Source organism: Nannobrachium achirus (assembly GCF_963921795.1).
Source record: "Nannobrachium achirus genome assembly, chromosome: 13".
In the NCBI taxonomy this organism is placed as follows: domain Eukaryota; kingdom Metazoa; phylum Chordata; class Actinopteri; order Myctophiformes; family Myctophidae; genus Nannobrachium; species Nannobrachium achirus.
Window position 1 is genome coordinate 9,956,658 of NC_137833.1, and position 19,247 is coordinate 9,975,904.

Below are 19,247 nucleotides of genomic sequence, written 5' to 3' on the forward strand. Positions count from 1 at the left end.
GGGGGCCACACATGGCCCCTGGGAGCCACACATGGCCCCTGGTGTGACTTTCCTCATGGCAGACCCCTGAACAATGTTTGAGACACTTTTGGTGCATAATGGGGCAACAGTGTGCATAATGCGGCAACAGTGCGCCTAAGGCACCCAGAGGCCCCTGGGGGCCACAATTGGCCCCTGGGAGCCACACATGCCCCCTGGTGTGACTATCTTCATGACAGACCTCTGGAATAGTCTTTGAGAGAAGTTTGGTGCATAATGGGGCAACAGTGCGCCTCTGGCACCCAGAGGCCACTGGGGGCCACACATGGCCCCTGGGGGCCACACATGGCCCCTGGTTTGACTATCCTCATGGCAGACCCCTGAACAATGTTTGAGACAAGTTTGGTGCATAATGGGGCACCATCTTGGATCACATGGTCTAAACACGCTGCCCAATGGATTTATCTGTTTTTGCAAACAAAGAGCTATGTCATTTGTTTGTTTTTGCTACAAAACCTGATCTTTGAGGGCGTTTAGAATGGGATATATCTGCCTTAACAACAAAATTGATTTTATATTCTAATAAAACTCTAACTTAACAATAGTCATCTCATTTTTTCCCAAAATGGCTTTTATCTGTTTTTGCAAATGAACTCTTAATACATACACAGTATATCTGCCATTTGAAAAATAGTGAAATCGATTTACTATTTAAAAAAGCTTTTTATACATTTTATTATACATTTGAAAACTTGTGAAACGGGATTAGGCTACTTTCTACTTTTGGTACTTTAAGTACATTTTGATAACAATACTGTTGTACTTTTACTCAACTCCAGAGAGTCCAGACTTATACTGTAGTTGTAACAGATTGTTTTATTATATTGCATCATTAATACTTTTACATAAACTCGTAGTACCGTCTTCCGCCTCCAGGGTGTCAGAGCTTCTACGTGGAACACACCGACGACATCCTGTGTCTGACTGTCAACCAACACCCCAAATACAAGAACGTCATCGCTACTGGACAGATAGGTAGGACTGTGCGTGTGTTCATGCGTGTGTTCATGCGTGCGTGTGTGTGTCCTTGAGGTGGGTTCCAGGTGGTCCCCAGCTAAATGATGTTGAGTTAGTAACCATCTGGACCCTTATAGACTCTTAACCCTGCAAAGCCCAGCGTTGCTTTTTGGCAACGTTTTTTTTACATTAACATCACCATTAAATCCTATTGTTTAGTATTACAATGCCATTGGCCACGATATTTGCATATAAATACCCCCCACAGAGACTGACATTCACACCTCCCAGAGAAGTTGAAATTCCAGCATCTGGACGAACAACATCTCACTTTTTAACTGAAGCTATTCCTCACAAAAACATAAGTAAAATGCCTGTAATATTGTTTTTCGTGATCATTAGAATGTCTAGAACATGTACATATGTTATTATTGTGAAAAATATCCCCAAAATGCAAATTAGAGCATGATTTATGATTTATGGCTATAAAACCTTACAAAAACATTATTAATTTTTTTACATTACATTTTCCTGTGATTAGGACTCCTACAACACCATCTGATTTTTTAATTTTTTTTGGGCCAGTAGAAATTAATTCGGGCCTTAAAGGAGAGTTTCTGGGTAAAATCGACCCCCATACCTCGATCTTTAAATGTCTTCTTACAAGCTTGCAAGATGGTCCAGACACCCCAAAGAAGCATTATATTCCATTTTTGATTGCAGCTTCAGGAGGCGCGTTCCCGTGCCCCTGCTTTCTACAGGTTACTGTTGTCCCGCGAGAGACGGCGGGATTTCAAGCTGAACGAGAGTCGAAGAAATAAGCTTTTTGACAACAAAAATGGCTGCGCCCTGGAGAAGCAAATGCGTGGATGAATTATATAGAGTATGGGGAACTGATACGGAGCGAAAAGATTGACTTTGAAGCGAGAAAAATAACCGGATTAGAGATTGAATGAACGTGGTCCATTCCCAGTTTGATCCCTTGCTCCCCCCCAGAGTTAGTGTCGAAGTGTCATTGAGCAAGACTCTGAACCCCTAGTTGCTCCTGATGAGCAGGTTGGTGCCTTGCATGGTTTCCTCCGCCATCGGTGTATGAATGTTTGAATGGGTGAATGTAATGCACAATCTATGTAAAGCGCCTTGGATAAAGGCGCTATATAAATGAACCTTTAATGTGTTTCTCTTTCAGGCACCCCTCCGTCCATCCACGTGTGGGACGCGGGCAGCAAGCAGACCCTGTCCATCCTGCGCTGTCCTCACGCTAAGGGCGTGGGCTACGTCAACTTCAGCGCCACGGGCAAACTGCTGCTGTCTGTAGGGGTGGAGCCCGGGCACAGCATCTCTGTGTGGAGGTGGCAGGATGGTGAGGGTGTTTTACTTTGTTTGATTGGCTGGTTTTGCTCCTTTTCCACATGCATTTACTGTCGGGGATATATGACTGAGGAATAGAACGAACAGCCAAACAAGGGTTAAAGGTAGGGTAAGTGATTTTATTTAATTCAAATAAAAACAAGATCGGTCTATGTTCTGATAGCTAGTTACTAGTTAGTTACTAGAGTGTTTGGTCCATAATTGGACTCCAGCCTTATCCCCTGTGAGGAGAAAAAAGCAGTTTCAAAAACTGTTTGGTGACAAGTTTTCCTCCAATAAGGATAGAGTGGGGCCTTCCTCCAATCATGGTCGAGTGGGGGCGGGCCTTACGCGCACCAAGGCCTGCCCCCACTCGATCATGATTGGAGGAAGGCCCCCGCCTGTCACCTACATGAAAACCGAAACGCAAGTGAAATCAATTACCCTACCTTTAAATTCTAAAGGGTTAATAACCAACAGGGAGGATGCAACATTCAGCTTGCGCTGGAAACTGCAGATCGACAAGCTCACAAGGCCTCACTCTGTAACGCGTCGATCTGCTGTTTTCAGCGACAGCTTTCCCCACAGTACGGATGCTGTGGTTCAGTTCAATTCAGTTCAGTTCAATCTCCCCCTCCCCCTCCCTGCAGGCTGTAAGGTGACCAGCAGGGGGGGCCACCCAGACAGGGTGTTTGTGGTGGAGTTCCGCCCGGACTCGGACAGCCAGTTTGTGTCGGTGGGGATCAAACATGTGCGGTTCTGGACGCTGGCCGGAGGCTCTCTGGTGCACAGGAGAGGCAGCGTGGTGTCCGTCGAAGACGCCAGGATGCAGACCATGCTGTCTGTCGCCTTTGGCGCTGTACGTACTTGGTGGTGGAAGATGTGTAGGCTACTAATACAGTATGTTGTCACGAAACCACTTTAAGGGATATTTCCGGGGATCATCGCCATGCTGGGCTTTTGGCGGACACTTTTGTCAAAGTTCCATTTTCCCCACGGACATACAGTACAACATTAGTGGACAATAATATACCAGAAACACATAAAGAGATAGACCTGAATGACCATAACAGGTCTGTGACTCTGAGAGTGTTCATTTGTATACTCTGAGACTTTAGGAGGTCCTTGTAAATAAAACGTTTGAGAACCGCTAGCGCTAGTCAACTCCTATGTGCCATAGGGCTCTATTTTGATTGTATTAACAGCTCTTGTGCCTTAACTTAAAGGCCTGTCCATACTGTCTCCAAACACCAAACTTTCAGAAAGGTCCGGTTCAATAACAAAATGACATCACTCGCATCTTCTGAAAAGCATTACCCCGAATTAGAGTTCGGAAAGCTGCACGTCGGAAAGTCTGAACTCTCCGATGAAAAGCTTGGTGTTCGGAGACAGTATGGACAGGCCTTTAAGTTAAGGCATAAGAGCTGGTACTTAAAACAATCAAAATACAGCCTATAGTATCATAGTAAATCATATTCTGAAGAAAACCTGGAGACTTGATATTCAGTGTTAACTAGGTGTTATGATCAAAATAAGATAACATGGTGTATAAAAACAGAAAATCTAAAATTTGCCACGGAAAAGGCCAAGTCTTCTGCCACTGACATTTACTGATGACCCCTGGATATTTCACTTTCAAACGTGTTTGGGGTCATTTTATCATCTACTCTTTTGTTGTTTTGTGTATACACCCCAGCCTTTTTTTTGTTTGTTGTTCAAGTTGCTTGATTCAGCTTTTAGATATTTGATATTCATGTCCCTTTCCTTCAAAATCCATTTTAACCATGTTAGATTAATTGAAAACACCTGTCCTTGGTTCTGGTGACTGATAGCCGTGTAGCCTTCTAATACGTGAGGGGGGTGTGATTTTTCAAACACTTTTTCAAATAAATGTTAAAATAAAAGAGTTAATTAAACATGGATCAACATGGATTAAAGTTCTCAGTCAACAGTCATTCTCTTACAGGTATATGTTTAGAACGAGTAAAACTTGCAATACAATGCGTTCTTCTATTGAAGTTCAGAAGTATCTTCCATAAAACCCTAATCATCTTGGGACGTGTGTGTGTGTGTGTGTGTGTGTGTGTGTGTGTGTGTGTGTGTGTGTGTGTGTGTGTGTGTGTGTGTGTGTGTGAGTGTGTGAGTGTGTGTGTGTGTGTGTGTGTGTGTGTGTGTGTGTGTGTGTGCGCGCGTGCCCGTGCATGTGTGTAGAACAACCTGACGTTCACCGGTGCTATCAGCGGGGATGTGTACGTGTGGAGGGAGCAGGCCCTGCAGCGCGTGGTGGCCAAGGCCCACACGGGGCCCGTGTTCTGCATGTACACCACTCTGAGAGACGGACTCATCGTCACCGGGGGCAAGGAGAGACCGTGAGTCTATGAGGGGAGGAGGAGGAGAGTCCTATCAAATCAATTTACAATTACAATTTACAATTTAGGCATGTAGCAGACACTCTTAATCCAGAGCGACTTACAATAAGCAAGGTAATACATCAGTACATAATCAATCCATCAAATGCATAGAAATAGTAATCCAAGAAAAAGAACGTATAGACCAAGCACCTATTCAGTAAAAAAAAAAAAACGTTAGATAAAACCTAAACAAATGCTATCTAGCTTTTATGTAAGGTCATTGATGGTAGGCACAAATCTAACTATATTGTATTGCATATTTACACCAGCCCAAAGCTGACCAAAGTGCTTAACATGGTAAAAACAGCCTCAATAAAGAAACATCAACAGATAAAATATAAAATGCATTCCACAAAACAAAAATGTGCGGATTTAAGACAGAACAGGAGAGCTGTATACAATGAAAAGCAATGGAGAACTGATACATTGATTTTAATTAAAGATTTAAAAACCCCAATCGACTGGGCAGATATATGCGGAAATTCATCCCCGAATTGCTGTAACCATATGGTTTTACGGCTTGTTCAAATCAATCAATCAATCAACATGTCCTATAGAGTAGCGAAGTCCTGATGTCACTCATTTACATTTTATGGAGAATAACACTGGGTCATCTTAAAATCGTCTGCTGCACAATATGTTCAGATCGGGGGTCTGCGGACAAATACATATTAATGTCTAGGTCCTTTATATCAAGGACCTACCTTGATATAAAATGTGTGTGATTGAAATCTATTTGAACAACTTGGATTTGGATGCGTGCGTTGGGTGTGCTTGCATGTGTGTGTGCGTGCGTGTGTTACGTGTTAGGACTAAGGAGGGCGGAGCGGTGAAGCTGTGGGACCAGGAGATGACACGTTGCAGAGCCTTCCAGTTGGACACTGGGAGACCAGTGGAGTGTGTTCGCTCTGTCTGCAGAGGAAAGGTGAGCACAGAGTGGGTTCACGTCAGCTCAGCCTGTGTCTACAGAGGAGGGCTGTGGACAGTTCAGAAAGCCGCCTACCAGTGACATCATCAATGGGGAATCCAAGCTAATATAAACTGCTTTCTATTCCTGGAAAGTTAGCATGCTGTAATGGAAGTCATTGTTCTCACGTTATTCAAAAATATATATATAATAATAATAATACTTAAAAGTAAAAGGGAATTCAAAATCGCGACACATTGTGAGCTTGTAGATCGGCTATTTTCAAAAGGCCGAAATGTATATAGGGCTGAAGTGGTTACTGTATGTTTTGTAATTATAATCAACATCTACAAAGTAAAGGTTTCAATTGTAGTGGAATAAAGGTGCAATATTTGCCTCTGAGATGTAGTGGAGTAGAAGTAAAAGTATCGAAAATTTGAAGCACTCCAGTAAAGTGAAAGTAGCTCAAAATTGTACTTAAGTACAGTACTTGGATAATGTACTTTACGCCACAGCCTGGAGGTCTCTGCATGGACCTCTCATTCTCTCTGTCTCAGGGTAAGATCTTGGTGGGCACCAAGGACGGGGAGATCATGGAGGTGGGGGAGAAGAACGCAGCGTGCAACGTGGTGATGGACGGCCACGCAGAGGGCCAGCTGTGGGGCCTGAGCGTCCATCCCTCCACGCACACCGCCATCACTGCCAGTGACGACGCCACCGTGCGCATCTGGGACCTGGAGCACAAGGTGCACAGTGCACTGCACGCACACGGGCACGCACTCAAACATGCACTCGCACGCATGCACTGTCTTGTACTGTGCTTTTCCTATGCAAATGTCTAATAACGTATTCAGTCAACCAATCAACATGCTCATTTACATGCTCACAAGTTGCGTTTCCATAAAGCTTATTCGAATAGGAAGCGAATTGTCAGAAATTCGAAAAAAGAAAAAGAAAATTTAGCCTGTTTCCATCCACTGATGAAAATCGATTCTTGGGAGACCTGCTGTAAATGACTCCCTGCGGGCGAGTTGGGATCGGGCAGATTTTTTCAGACCGAACCCGATACGTGTCCGCCCCGAATCGACGTCTCATCCTGCAAGTTAAATAATCACGTCAAATAATCACATTTTCTTTAATAACCGCAAGCGCGACACCAAACTCACCCCTACTGTGTCTGTCTGCCTGTCTGTGCATGTATCTCTCTCTCTCTCTCTGTAGAAGCTGTGTAACAAGCTGTCTCTTGGCCACTCAGCGAGGTGTGTGTGCTACAGTGAGGATGGAGAGATGGTGGCGGTGGGGATGACCAACGGGGAGTTTGTCCTCCTCTTCACCGCCTCCCTGAAGATCTGCGGGAAGAGGCGGGACCGCGGCGCCCCCATCCAGGACATAAGGTACTGCGGCTGGTATTTTTTAAACGTTTCATTTGCACCTTAATTTTTCATTTGAGAGTGTATATTGTACACAAATGGAACCAAATGAATGGGTTTCATTTTGGCCGGTACTCTGAGAGTGTGCAAATTAGGGCTGTCTTCGACTCAGGATTTATCAAGTCGACTCGAGTCGCGGGGGTTAATCCGACGCGTTGACGAATCGTTTATGTGTAAAAAAAAAAAAAAAAGTTGTGCTTTAATGACTGGAGAGGAGGCGCGACCGCGACGCATTGATAGAGTACCGCCCGGTACAACAGCTGTTGTAAAACACATATGATTGGTGGATTCTCTGCTTTGAAAACTGCCTGGATGTAATGATTTTATGCCTCTCCAAGGCTAAAGGAACAGGGCTAAAGCGCTAGCATGCTAACGATTTAGCCCTGTTCCTTCAGGAGGAAAAACAACACCAAAGTAGGCTAAAGGTAACAATAATGTAACATCACTGCGTCGATGCAGAACGGCACACGGCTGCATCACAATGCAAGCAAATTGTCATAATCTAAAACTTTTTAAGAAGTCCTCTACTCCACCGCAGTCCTCTGCCTTAGACCACCACCACAGAGCCACACTCAGCGACAGTGAGTGAAAGTGAAAGCGCATCGCGCTGCTGCTTCTTGGTCAGCTTTAACAAGTAGAATAACAACACGTCGACGCATTTCCTCTCAAAGCGGTTAACTTCAAAATAAGAGCACCTTGTTATATGATCAAGGCAACTTTCAAGTCACGTGAACTGGTTTTATTTTTAAGTCTAGTTGCAAGCAGTAGGAAGTATGGACTAAATAGGAAGAACATGACAGTCCAGCGCTCTCATACCGCACCGGTGTGATAAAAAATTATATATTTTTGACGGCTCGACTCAAACAATTGGCGTCGATTCCGGGGGCTTAAAACGACGCGTCGATTCGTCAAATTTTTGAAGACAGCCCTATTGCAAATGTGTAAATTTGTACACTCTCATGCAGATCATCAGCCTCCCGATATTATAGGCAGATATTGGCATAAAAATGTGATATCGGAAAATATCTGTATCGGTTTTTATGCATTATTTTATACCTTGACTAAACAACAACCTACAACTGTATTTTATTAGCTGTATTAGACATTTATATTATATATTATATGTATATTATAGCTATTTTATTATTTTGTAGATATGTGATGTTACTTGACAATTAGTTTCCTTTTGTGTAAAAAATCCTGTATATATCGTTACCGGTTGATATCGGAATCGGAAATTAAGATTTGGACAATATGGGAAAATCGGATATCAGGAAAAAAAAGGCAAATATCTTAACATCCCTATTATCAGATTTAACTTAACCCTGAGGATTTTACTATGTAGATTTGGGGTCCCAGAGAAAGAGATCGGTATCAACTGGGGGTCCTGGCAATGAAAGTGACACGGATGTGCATGTGTAACGTGCGTGCGTAGGTTCAGTCCGGACAAGTCCTTCCTGGCCGTGGGATCTATGGAGTGCACCGTGGACCTGTACGACCTGTCGCCTAGCAACAGTCTGAACAGGCTGGGGTACTGTCGACACATCCCCAGCTTCATCATCTCTATGGACTTCTCTGCTGACAGCAAGTACATCCAGGTACACGCACGCACACGCACGCACGCACGCACGCACGCACGCACGCACGCACTCATATAACTCTGACTACTGACAGCAACGGAAGACTTGAAAATGTGTGCAAAGAAACTGCAGCGGGATCGGGATGTCTGAACTTGGATGTGTGTGTGTGTGTGTGTGTGTGTGTGTGTGTGTGTGTGTGTGTGTGCGTGCGTGCGCGCGTGTGTGTGTGCGTGCGTGTGTGCGTGTGTGCGTATAGGTTTCTACAGGAACCTATGAGCGCCGAGTTCATGAGATTCCATCGGGGAAGATGGTGACGGATCAGACGCTCATAGACACAATCACCTGGGCCTCCTGGACCAGGTAGTATACTTATGCACATCACACACACACGTCCTTCGAGCAGGCATGAGAGACTTGACACGAGGGGAAAAAAATGGCAGACTGAATTCTACTTCCTGTAGGAGCTAGGATGTAGGTAGGAGATAGGACATGCAGATCAGAATAAGGACCTGCTGAGACGCAGTACTGTATATGTGTGTCCAGGGGACGAGATGCTAGGGATCTGTCCATGTGTTTACAGCAGTGGTTCTCAACCTGTGGGTCGGGACCCCCAGAGGGGTCCCCACATTATTTTGGGGGGGTCCCCAGATGTTTAGCTAAATGTTAACATTGTTTTCTCACTCAACAGTAAACAGACCAACAAACAGTATAAGTGTATATAGGGTATCTGCACATTTCTTAAGTGTCAATTTAAGGACCTTAAAGATCTTTTTAGTACCTCTGGTCAAACATCGGTCAAATTGTCAAATATTAGAGGCAGAAATTGTGAAAATAGCCGATCTACATGCTCACAACGCCTCGCAACGCGAGGCGTTGTGAGCATGTAGATCGGCTATTTTCACAATGGAAGCGATCGAGTCAAACTAATTGTAATGCCAACTCCTAAAATTTCAAGTGCTTGTGCAGGGTGGGGGTCCCCAGTTAAAATATGATTATTTTGGGGGTCACAGCCTGAAAAGGTTGAGAACCACTCGTTTACAGGGTCCTAGGACAGTGAACAAACCAACATGAAGTTTAAGTGAGGGTATCTGCACATTTCTAATGTGACAATTTAAGGACGTTTTAATCATTCTAAATGACAAATTAAACATTGGCCAAATTGTCAAATATCAGAGGAAGAAAGTGTGAAAATAGACGATCTACAATTGAAGATCTGCTATTTTCAAAATAGAACCGTGTGATACAAAATGTAATGCCTCAACTCTTAGTGCTCATAGGGTGAGGTGGTCCCCAGTTCAAATATGATTATTTGGGGGGGTCGCGGCCTGAAAAGTGAAGGGTATGAGGTGCTAGGGATCTGTCCATGTGTTTACAGTATGCTAGGTGACGAGGTGCTAGGGATCTGTCCATGTGTTTACAGTATCCTAGGAGACGAGGTGCTAGGGATCTGTCCATGTGTTTACAGTATCCTAGGAGACGAGGTGCTAGGGATCTGTCCATGTGTTTACAGTATCCTAGGAGATGAGGTGCTAGGGATCTGTCCATGTGTTTACAGTATCCTAGGAGACGAGGTGCTAGGGATCTGGTCGCGGAGCGGGGACAAGGCTGACGTCACCTGCTGCTGTGTGTCACACGCCAGCCTCAACGTGGTCACCGGAGACGACTTTGGCCTGGTCAAGCTCTTCCACTTCCCCTGTAGGGAGAAGTCTGTGAGTTTGGTCCTTGTTTCATCTCTCTCTCACTCTCTCTCTCTCTCTCTCTCTCTCTCTCTCTCTCTCTCTCTCTCTCTCTCTCTCTCTCTCTCTCTCTCTCTCTCACAGCTAAGGGGTGACCAATCATGGCACCGAAGAACAAAGCAGCGTTCTTCCTTCTTATTGTATTGTTATTTTATGTTAGTGCATGGTAATTAAAATGAGTCCATATACAATTCATTGGTTTACAATTGGAGTCATTGGACTAACAGCTATTTCACAAAACTTGAAGAACAAGGCACTGGATTAATAAAGCTTGGCTGTTAGCCTGGTCCAGAGCAGGCTAACTTCACAGCTTAATCTCCATGGTAACTAACGTGGAATAACTTTCAAGAAACCAGGGCCTGGCTTAACATATCCAGGTTAAGTGTTTAAGCTAATCTGCCGAGATAATTCAGCTTTCATGAAACCGATTGCTGATCTTGGCTAACTTAAAAAAGTAGGTTAAGTTATTTCACTCAAGTCTCAGTTTCAATTTTCATGTTGGTGGCAGGCCTTCCTCCAATCATGAGTGGTGGGAGGCCTTGGTGCACGTAGGAGGAAAACTTGTCACCCAAAAGATTTTAAACTGCTTTTTTACTCCTCACAGGAGATGAGGCTGAAGTCCAAATATGGACCAAAACCTCTATAGTAACTAGTACTATCAGAACTTTAAGCCAGGATAGCTGACAAATCCAGGCTTTATCCCTGATCTAGGTTTTGTGAAACAGGAGGGTTGACCCACACTGGCACACTGGGCAGGTATATTCCACTTGTATTCAGAATGACTGCTCATTCAGAATGAAAATGCTCATGTAAACACCTCAGAATGGAATAGAATATCCATTCAGAATGAATTTTCATTCCGGTCTGGAGGGGTGGTACAATACCATTTGAATCAGAATAGACTTTTGTTCAGGTTCCATGTAAACGTTTGGGTATGAATCTCTATTCGGAAATGAGTTCATTCTGAATGAATAAATGTTGTGCATGTAAACGCAGCCAGACTGTGTGACCTCTGTTTTTGTTCAGTCTTTTTTTTCCTCCCCCAGGCCAAACACAAGCGCCACTTGGGTCACTCTGCTCACGTGACGAACATCCGCTTCTCCTTCGATGACAATTATGTCATCAGTACCGGAGGACAAGACTGCAGGTATACCAGTACTCTGATGATGAACCACTTTAACCATTATTTTATGCTTTAACTATTAAAAATAGCAGATATACAAGCTCAGAGCGCGGCAGATCTGCTTGTAGATCTGCTATTGAAAATTGTGACCCCGATTCTATGAATGTCTAAGGTTTTTGAAAAACGCATGTTTCTATGCTTGTATATCTGCTATTTTGTACTTTTTTTTCTGGTTTGCATGTGTCTATGGAGTTAACGTTTCTCTAATAGACCCCCAGTTGTGGTTGGTTATAATATGCAAATATGTCTTCCCTGTGTACTTTTGTTTTCTTGCTGAAAGCTGAAAGCCTCTCAGGCTGAAACTTTTTGAAAACAATCTCCCTCCTTGTAAAATCATAATACCTGATGATCATGTTATGTTTAATGTTCAAGATTTTCCTTGATTATGATTTTATTTTATCATAATAGACAATAGACATAATAGTCTGAGAAGCGTCGCCAAAAAGACGAATACAAATAATGTTACACAGGTTGACTTTTAAGTATAGAGACTCAGTATAGAGTTCAAGTGGTTAAACTATAACGTGATGATGAGACATGTTGGACATACTAGTAATGTCTGTTGTCTTGTCTTCCAGTGTCTTTGTGTGGAAATGCCTGTAGATGTTTGTGGAGGCGCATGCAGCCTTGTAGGCCTAGCCACTGGGAACGGAACCAGCAACCCCAGCCTTATCGGAAGACCTCTCCTGTATGGTCTTAATAAACTGAGGAACTAATAAACTGAGGTCAACAACAGACTGACCAGAGAAATGTCAGCCAGTTGTGACCAAAGATGGTAAATGGAATCTGCCGATGCCGGGTCAGAAACAGCACCAGTTACGTGGTTCATGAGACTCGAAATGTTACTATTTCCCTATAGACTGCAATGCATTCCGTAAATTCAGGATCAGCCCTTTATCACTATTCACCAATAAATATGTATTTAGAACACCTGGCCCCATGAAGTGAACAGAGATGACGCAACTCTTCTTGAATTGCTCTGATATAGCGTATTTATCCAAAGTGCTTGTTCACACACACACACACACACACATTCATACACCGATGGCGGAGGAAACCATTCAAGGCACCAGCCTGCTCATCGGGGGCTGTTAGGGGTTCAGCATCTTGCTGCAAGGACATGGTGGAGCCCGGGATCGAACTGGGAACCTTCCGGTTCCCAAGTGGCAGCACTACCTCCTGAGCCACTGCATCATCATTTTAATATTCGTTCTAAATTAGTGAGGATACAAAATAGTTTTTGTTTACATCTGTAAACTGATAGTGATAGACACCATAATCCACATGTTTCCGTTTTCATTACTTCTGAAAAGATGTATGTGTTCATCTATGATAAGATCATTAAACTTAAGTGCCTTCCTTACTAAAAAACTATTATTATGGTATTTTACTATATGCAGTATTACCATATACTATTGTTAAATCTAAAAAAAAAGTTACATATTGCCACTTTAATGTTTCAGATCGTTTTCTTGATTAACGAATGTCTTCCAATAATAATGCATGTATGTACATGTATGTATGTATGTATGTATGTATGTATACATATAATGCTCATCCGCATGTATTTCGTCTGATATGACATCCCTGTGCAAGGGAAAAACAGTTTGTTGTAAACATGACTATCTGTTAGTACGATAGTTGTTTTTTAAGCCTAAAGCACGTGATAATATATGGATTGATGTATGTGATGAGAAAAGACAAAGATAAAGCATTAAATGGTTTTATTGCCAGACAAACTGCTTGTTTTTCTATTTAAAAATAAAATCAAACCTCGGTTCGAAGTGAAGTGGTGATTTTTTATTCTATGTGTTCTAGAGCTATGAATTCTGTGTTCTAGATCTATACATTCTGTGTTCTAGATCTATACTTTCTATGTGCTTTAGTTCTATATTTTTATGAATTCTGAATGAATGAATGATTTTGTCTGGATTGGCCAAATTGTCATGTGAAGCTTGACTAATCAATCAACTCAATTCTGCATGCACGGGACATGTACGGGACAGACAAAGCCACTCCTTTAGAATCTATGGGAATCCTCAAACAAACATGTACGGGACAGACAAAGCCACTCCTTGGAAGCGGCTTTCACCGCTTCAAATATTTTCAAGTTTTCAAATGTTTTGTGTCCAAGGCAGACCATAATGTCAAGTCAAAATCTCACTGTTTTCATATCTGTGCAACATGTTATCAAACTTATAAACCTGTAATTATTTGTATTCAATAATGCAAAATAAAAGGTTTTACTAAGCCCTGTTTCATATACACCCTATATTAACATTGAATGATGGGTGGGTAGAGCACAGCCCTTGGGGGCCCAGTTACTATGACTCATACAGACCGGACAAAGCCAGATGTTGGAGCTACTGTATAGCTCCTGTTCCAGAAGCACCGCTCAAAAACCCTCCTAAGACAGAGAGGGAGGATTGTATCTTGCTTTAATCACTAGATTGGTTGAGGATTGGTTGACATTTGCGTGACTTGTGTGCCAGCTAAACCAATATAACTGTAGTGTGCACAAAAGGACATACAAATTATTTTACCATTCAACACATTGACTAAGCAACCTTTGCTTGATAACTGTGCTGCTGCGAGAGATGTTTTACTGGACGGTGCATCTGAAAGGAATTCCCATATCAAACACGTTTGGTCATGATGCCGTGTCAGTGGGAGACAAGGTGTACTGCTTTGGAGGTTACTATTACAACGACAAGGATCAGATTGATGTACACGTCTTCAACACAGTGTCTTTGCGCTGGATGAAGTTACCGAGGAGAGCGGATGATATCGAGGTTCCCTCCATGCGTAGGAACCACACAGCTGTGCTCATGGACGTCACCACCTACATCTGGGGAGGTTATAAATATTACACGGGGGACCACTGCAACGTCCTTTACGCATTTGATGTCGACACCCACAGGTGGTTCAGGCCCGGGGTTTCTGGGACCGTTCCGGAGGGGAGGTACCACCACTCGGCCTGTGTCTTGGGGAAGGTCATCTATATCCATGGAGGACGCAGCCTGCGGACCGGACACACTAATGATGTCTGCAAGTTGGACACCACCACGATGGTCTGGACGTTAATTGACGCCGGAGGCACTCTGCCTCCTGTTTCAATGAGTCACTCTGCCACCATCATTGGGACAAAGATGTTCGTGTTCGGGGGCTGGGAGGGCTGGGGCTACAACAACATCAGAGTGTTCGACACGGAGATCCACCACTGGTTGAGCACGCCCTCCGCACAGCTTCTTCCAGAAGGACACGGCGATCATTCAGCCTTTGCCTACGATGGAGAGCTGTACATATTTGGCGGGGACCAGGGCTTAAATGACCTGTGGAAATTCAACCCAGAGACCTTCTCCTGGAAGAAGGTTCAGCCGAAGGGGGAAGGCCCACCTGGGACGACTACGATGTGCTGCTGCATGGTGGGATGTCGTGTCGTCCTGTTTGGAGGAGACAACCTGTACGTCTTAGATTTAAGTCCAAGTCTGATGATGCTGTGCAAGCTAGCGGTCATTCAGCACGGGCTGGAGCAGTCGGAACTCCCAAACGGCATCAGGTGGGAACTGGCAGCCATGACTACCAGCAGGAACAGGAGCAAAAGATCCCATTAAAAACATTCATCCTCCAAAGACATCACTCACCTTAACAAAGACTAAACAGGTTGTGAGGTGTTACAGGCAACATGGGTGATGTTTTGGCCAGAGAAATTAATCTGGGGGTCTGCAGTACAAGTTGGAAACCTTTTTGTTCAGCAGCCACAACGTTGTTCATCCACACACTCATTCGTACCGTTATGACAATGACCTAGCAGTGCCAAGATGGACCCCAATTGGGAAAAGAAATTGGGGCAGACCAAAGAACAACTAGCAAAGGACAGTGATGACGGCGCTGAAGGAGATGGGTCTTTTATGGGACGAAGCGCAGGCCAAAGCACCAGACAGGGTTCAGTGGCAGTGTATGATTGTGGCCTTCCATATGCCCCAATCGGGACGAAGAGGATAAGTAAGTAAGTAGCCGTGCCGGAGAGGGGCCGGGGAACCTTTTGCTGTTGCTCACAAACGCAATGGAGGAAATGGAAATATTAAAGTTCTATATTCTGATGAGTGTTTGTCGAGTAACATGGGATGCCACACACGCGCCTCTCAAGCTTTTTAATAAGCCGAAAATACATGTTCAGGTCAGGATGCAGATTTTTTTCAATCAGAAGAGAAACCCTCAAAGATTATTTTCCCAAGTCCAATTTTGTCTGCTCTTTAGTTAGTTTCATCACTTCCCATTTCATTTGTTCACCCTGTATTGGGGACTGTGGATGAGCATTAGCATCTTTACTAAATCTGGTGTATTTACATTGCTTCATGTAAATACGGGACAATGCACATTAATGAACATTCATGTAATGTTCATTAATGTGCATTGTCCCGTCTAAATAAACAAATAAAGTCAAAGTAAAGTACTGTATGCGTTCTGGCAATTATTTCTATTTATCTTCGTGTCATTAGTTCGACTAAGGGTTAGGATTAGGTTTAGGCATAGTTTATTGAGGTTAGGGTTTGGGTTAGGCTTAGGCATAGACTCAGGGGCGGCCTTAGTAATCTGGAGGCCCGTTTCAAGAGCTATTGATGAGGCCCCCCCGCGAGTGCACCGAGGCCACAGTAGCCGCGCAACAATCGCACACAGAAGTTGACCTATAGTCAATGACTGGCTGCTATTTATATATTATTATTATATCACTACCTAATGTTATAGCATTGACCTAAATGGTGTTATATTAACGAGGATATATGATTATTAAAAAGTGTTATAAGTGTGTTGCAAGTTGAACAAGGCTTGCTGGCTCGCTCTTGGAGGCCCCCTGGGGGCTGAGGCCCGTTTCAATTGAAACTGGTGAAACATAGCTAAGGCCTCCCTGGGCATAGTGGTTAACATTCACCAGGTTAGCATTTCACCAGGTTAACATTCACCCGTGTCGAACAAATGTTATGTCGCAATATCGACATGCTTCCATGAGTTCTCTCTCTTGATCTGATAAAATTGGTATCCTGACCTGATTTAGTTTTTCTTCTACAATCGGCTATCAGTAGGCCTATATAATGCTAATGCTCTTCTGTATTTCACAGTGGAAAAATAAGTATTCTTTCTGTCATTTGTTTTCCTCTCCCCGGGAAGTAGGCCAATAAAAATCATATTCAGGTGGTGCTTGCCTAAGAGAGTTGATAACTAACGGACTATATTCCTATTTTATTTTTCCTATATCCTGAGGTGTGACCAGTACATGCATATTGTTTCCTACTATTGTTTTATTAATATTTAAATAAGAAAATCTAAAGAATAAAAAGGGAAGTCCATATTGTTTTTTAATAAGGGTAATAATAATAATAATGAAAACTGACGATCTACAAGCTCAAAACACATCAGGATGTGACGTGTTTTGAGCTTGTAGATCAGCGATTTTCTACAAAAAGAAAGCTACAAACATGTGAAAACCGACTGAGCTGACTCATCAGCTTTGTGGATTGATACGTGCAGCTGAACCAGCATAATGTCGCTGCCGGGCAGAAACCTCTTATCTCCATAATCGTAACTTTTTGAGTTTTTTCATGATAATAACTTCAAGCGTACAATTTGAGGAGACTCTTTGTGTCTCCATAGGGAACAAAGCAGGCTCTTTGTGTCTCCATAGGGAACAAAGCAGGCGCTTTGTGTCTCCATAAGCAGGCTCTTTGTGTCTCCATAGGGAACAAATCAGGCTCTTTGTGTCTCCATAGGGAACAAAACAGGCTCTTTGTGTCTCCATAGGGAACAAAGCAGGTTCTTTGTGTCTCCATATGGAACACAGTAGGCTCTTTGTGTCTCCATATGGAACAAAGCAAGCTCTTTGTGTCTCCATAGGGAACAAAGCAAGCTCTTTGTGTCTCCATAGGGAACAAAGCAGGCTCTTTGTGTCTCCATAGGGAACGAAGCAAGCTCTTTGTGTCTCCATAGGGAACCACTGCTGGTCATCAAATTATTGGCTTAGGAATGCGACAAAAACAAAGATTCAAGTCTCCATGGGGTGAGTGATAGACATAAAGTTTATCAAAACACCTCACATTTTTGTAAGGTTGTATAATAAGAAAACAAAGGATCAGGCAAATGTCTCCAAAAGACGGCCTCTGTTCACAGGAACAGTATGAATCTAAATAATATTCTTGTCTATCCAACATGCAGCTGTTGAATTATTCCTCCCTTGGTGTGAATGCATTCTTTTCAAAGCACTTAAATGAGTGGAAACTCTCGTCACACTGTTAACTTTGTGAAGAGTCTTCCCTTGTGTGGACAAGCTGGTGTGTCTTCAGGCTGCCTAACTGTCTGAAACTCACAATATTTACAATGGTAAGGTTTTTCTCCAGTGTGGATACGATGGTGATTCTTCAGGTCCGTTGAGTGACGGAAACTCTTGTCACAATATTTACAGTCGAAAGGTTTTTCTCATGTGTGGATACTAGAGCTGGGATCGGGCCCATTTTTTCTGTCCGTTCCGAACCCGTGTCCGACAGTTTTTTGTCCGACCCGAATCGACGTCAGAGCATTAATCATTAATATGCGTCCGACCCGCGCCGAGGCCCGAACCTTATGTTTCCAACTCTTTTTCGCCTTGTTTCTTTTTCTTTGAGGAAGCCACTGATTTACACTCGCTAGCAGCAAACTTGTTCTAATAATGTGCAGTGCATGCAGGCGCAGCGTGCCTGCTTGTTACCCTTAATGTGAATATTAAGCCACTCTGTTGCTTGTGAAAGTGTTTCAATAGTAGGCTACATTGGTTATTAAATAATAAAAATAATAACGTGCGCTAGCCTGCGCTGCGCTGGACGTCTGACACAGTGACTCGCTCTCGCTGCACACACACATTCATTCTGCATGCAAGTTTCGGCGCCTGGAAAATAGCAGATCTACAAGCTCACAACGTGTCGTGGATGCGAGGCGTTGTGAGCTTGTAGATCAGCCACTTTTGTCACGGAACACGCCACGATGAAGAATAATAAAAAAGGCAGGATTTACTTGAGATGTGATGTGTGTTGAACGGACGGACGGACGAGGCTGGCACAGTGCACTGCGACTGCACACAACAACGCCGATAAATAAACATCCAATGCCAAGGGACAGTAGTGGAAACACAAGCTAGGAGTTCCATTCAGCAGCACGCCACTTCCAATCGAACCACAACAATGCGTTTACCTCAGCGTGGGACTTTTCTCCATGCTCAGTTATGTCTCCGTTGCTGCAGCAGTGTTTAGCGCGAGCAGCACAGAGCACACACGAAGTGCGGAGTTGTCAGAGAGAGTGCATGATGCATGTCATAGGTAGGCAGAGGCTATATCAACGATTATGTCCGACCCGAATCGACGTCCGACAATTAATTATGAAAATGCGTCCGGCCCGGGTGCATCTCTTCACTCCGACATGTCTCCTTTCCGACATGTCTCCATGGATACGCTGGTGTCTCGTCAGGTGAATGATTATTTGTTTTGCATTATCTAGGCATGGACATGACATTATCAGTGCACTATGAATTACATGGAAGTCTATGGAGACAGAGGCATATGAGAGTACGAAGGTATTTGCAAATGGCGGGATAAGGGTGCATTGTTGGTGTCGGGTGTTTTGTTTTTTG

At 43.5% G+C, this 19,247-nt stretch overlaps 2 protein-coding genes across 2 annotated transcripts in view; both read left to right on the plus strand.

Moving 5' to 3' along the window:
- LOC308296791 (echinoderm microtubule-associated protein-like 6) overlaps positions 1 to 12,196 on the plus strand; it is a gene marked incomplete at both ends in the record, with an annotated part of 56,515 nt that extends 44,319 nt beyond the window's left edge. The window contains 12 exons of the mRNA XM_080740116.1: positions 916 to 1,014; positions 2,186 to 2,359; positions 2,997 to 3,205; positions 4,558 to 4,715; positions 5,568 to 5,682; positions 6,222 to 6,410; positions 6,886 to 7,058; positions 8,530 to 8,692; positions 8,931 to 9,034; positions 10,230 to 10,383; positions 11,457 to 11,557; positions 12,172 to 12,196. Coding sequence (XP_080596242.1) covers positions 916 to 1,014; positions 2,186 to 2,359; positions 2,997 to 3,205; positions 4,558 to 4,715; positions 5,568 to 5,682; positions 6,222 to 6,410; positions 6,886 to 7,058; positions 8,530 to 8,692; positions 8,931 to 9,034; positions 10,230 to 10,383; positions 11,457 to 11,557; positions 12,172 to 12,196 — 1,664 coding nt within the window. The remainder of the gene's footprint in view (positions 1 to 915; positions 1,015 to 2,185; positions 2,360 to 2,996; positions 3,206 to 4,557; positions 4,716 to 5,567; positions 5,683 to 6,221; positions 6,411 to 6,885; positions 7,059 to 8,529; positions 8,693 to 8,930; positions 9,035 to 10,229; positions 10,384 to 11,456; positions 11,558 to 12,171) is intronic.
- Positions 12,197 to 14,190: 1,994 nt separating this feature from the next.
- On the plus strand, positions 14,191 to 15,207 carry LOC308296792 (kelch domain-containing protein 3-like; the record flags this gene model as incomplete). Its single annotated transcript, XM_080740117.1, has 2 exons — positions 14,191 to 14,832; positions 14,914 to 15,207. 2 exons carry the CDS (start codon positions 14,191 to 14,193, stop codon positions 15,205 to 15,207), a joined length of 936 nt encoding a protein of 311 aa, XP_080596243.1.
- Between the last annotated feature and the right edge of the window lie 4,040 nt (positions 15,208 to 19,247).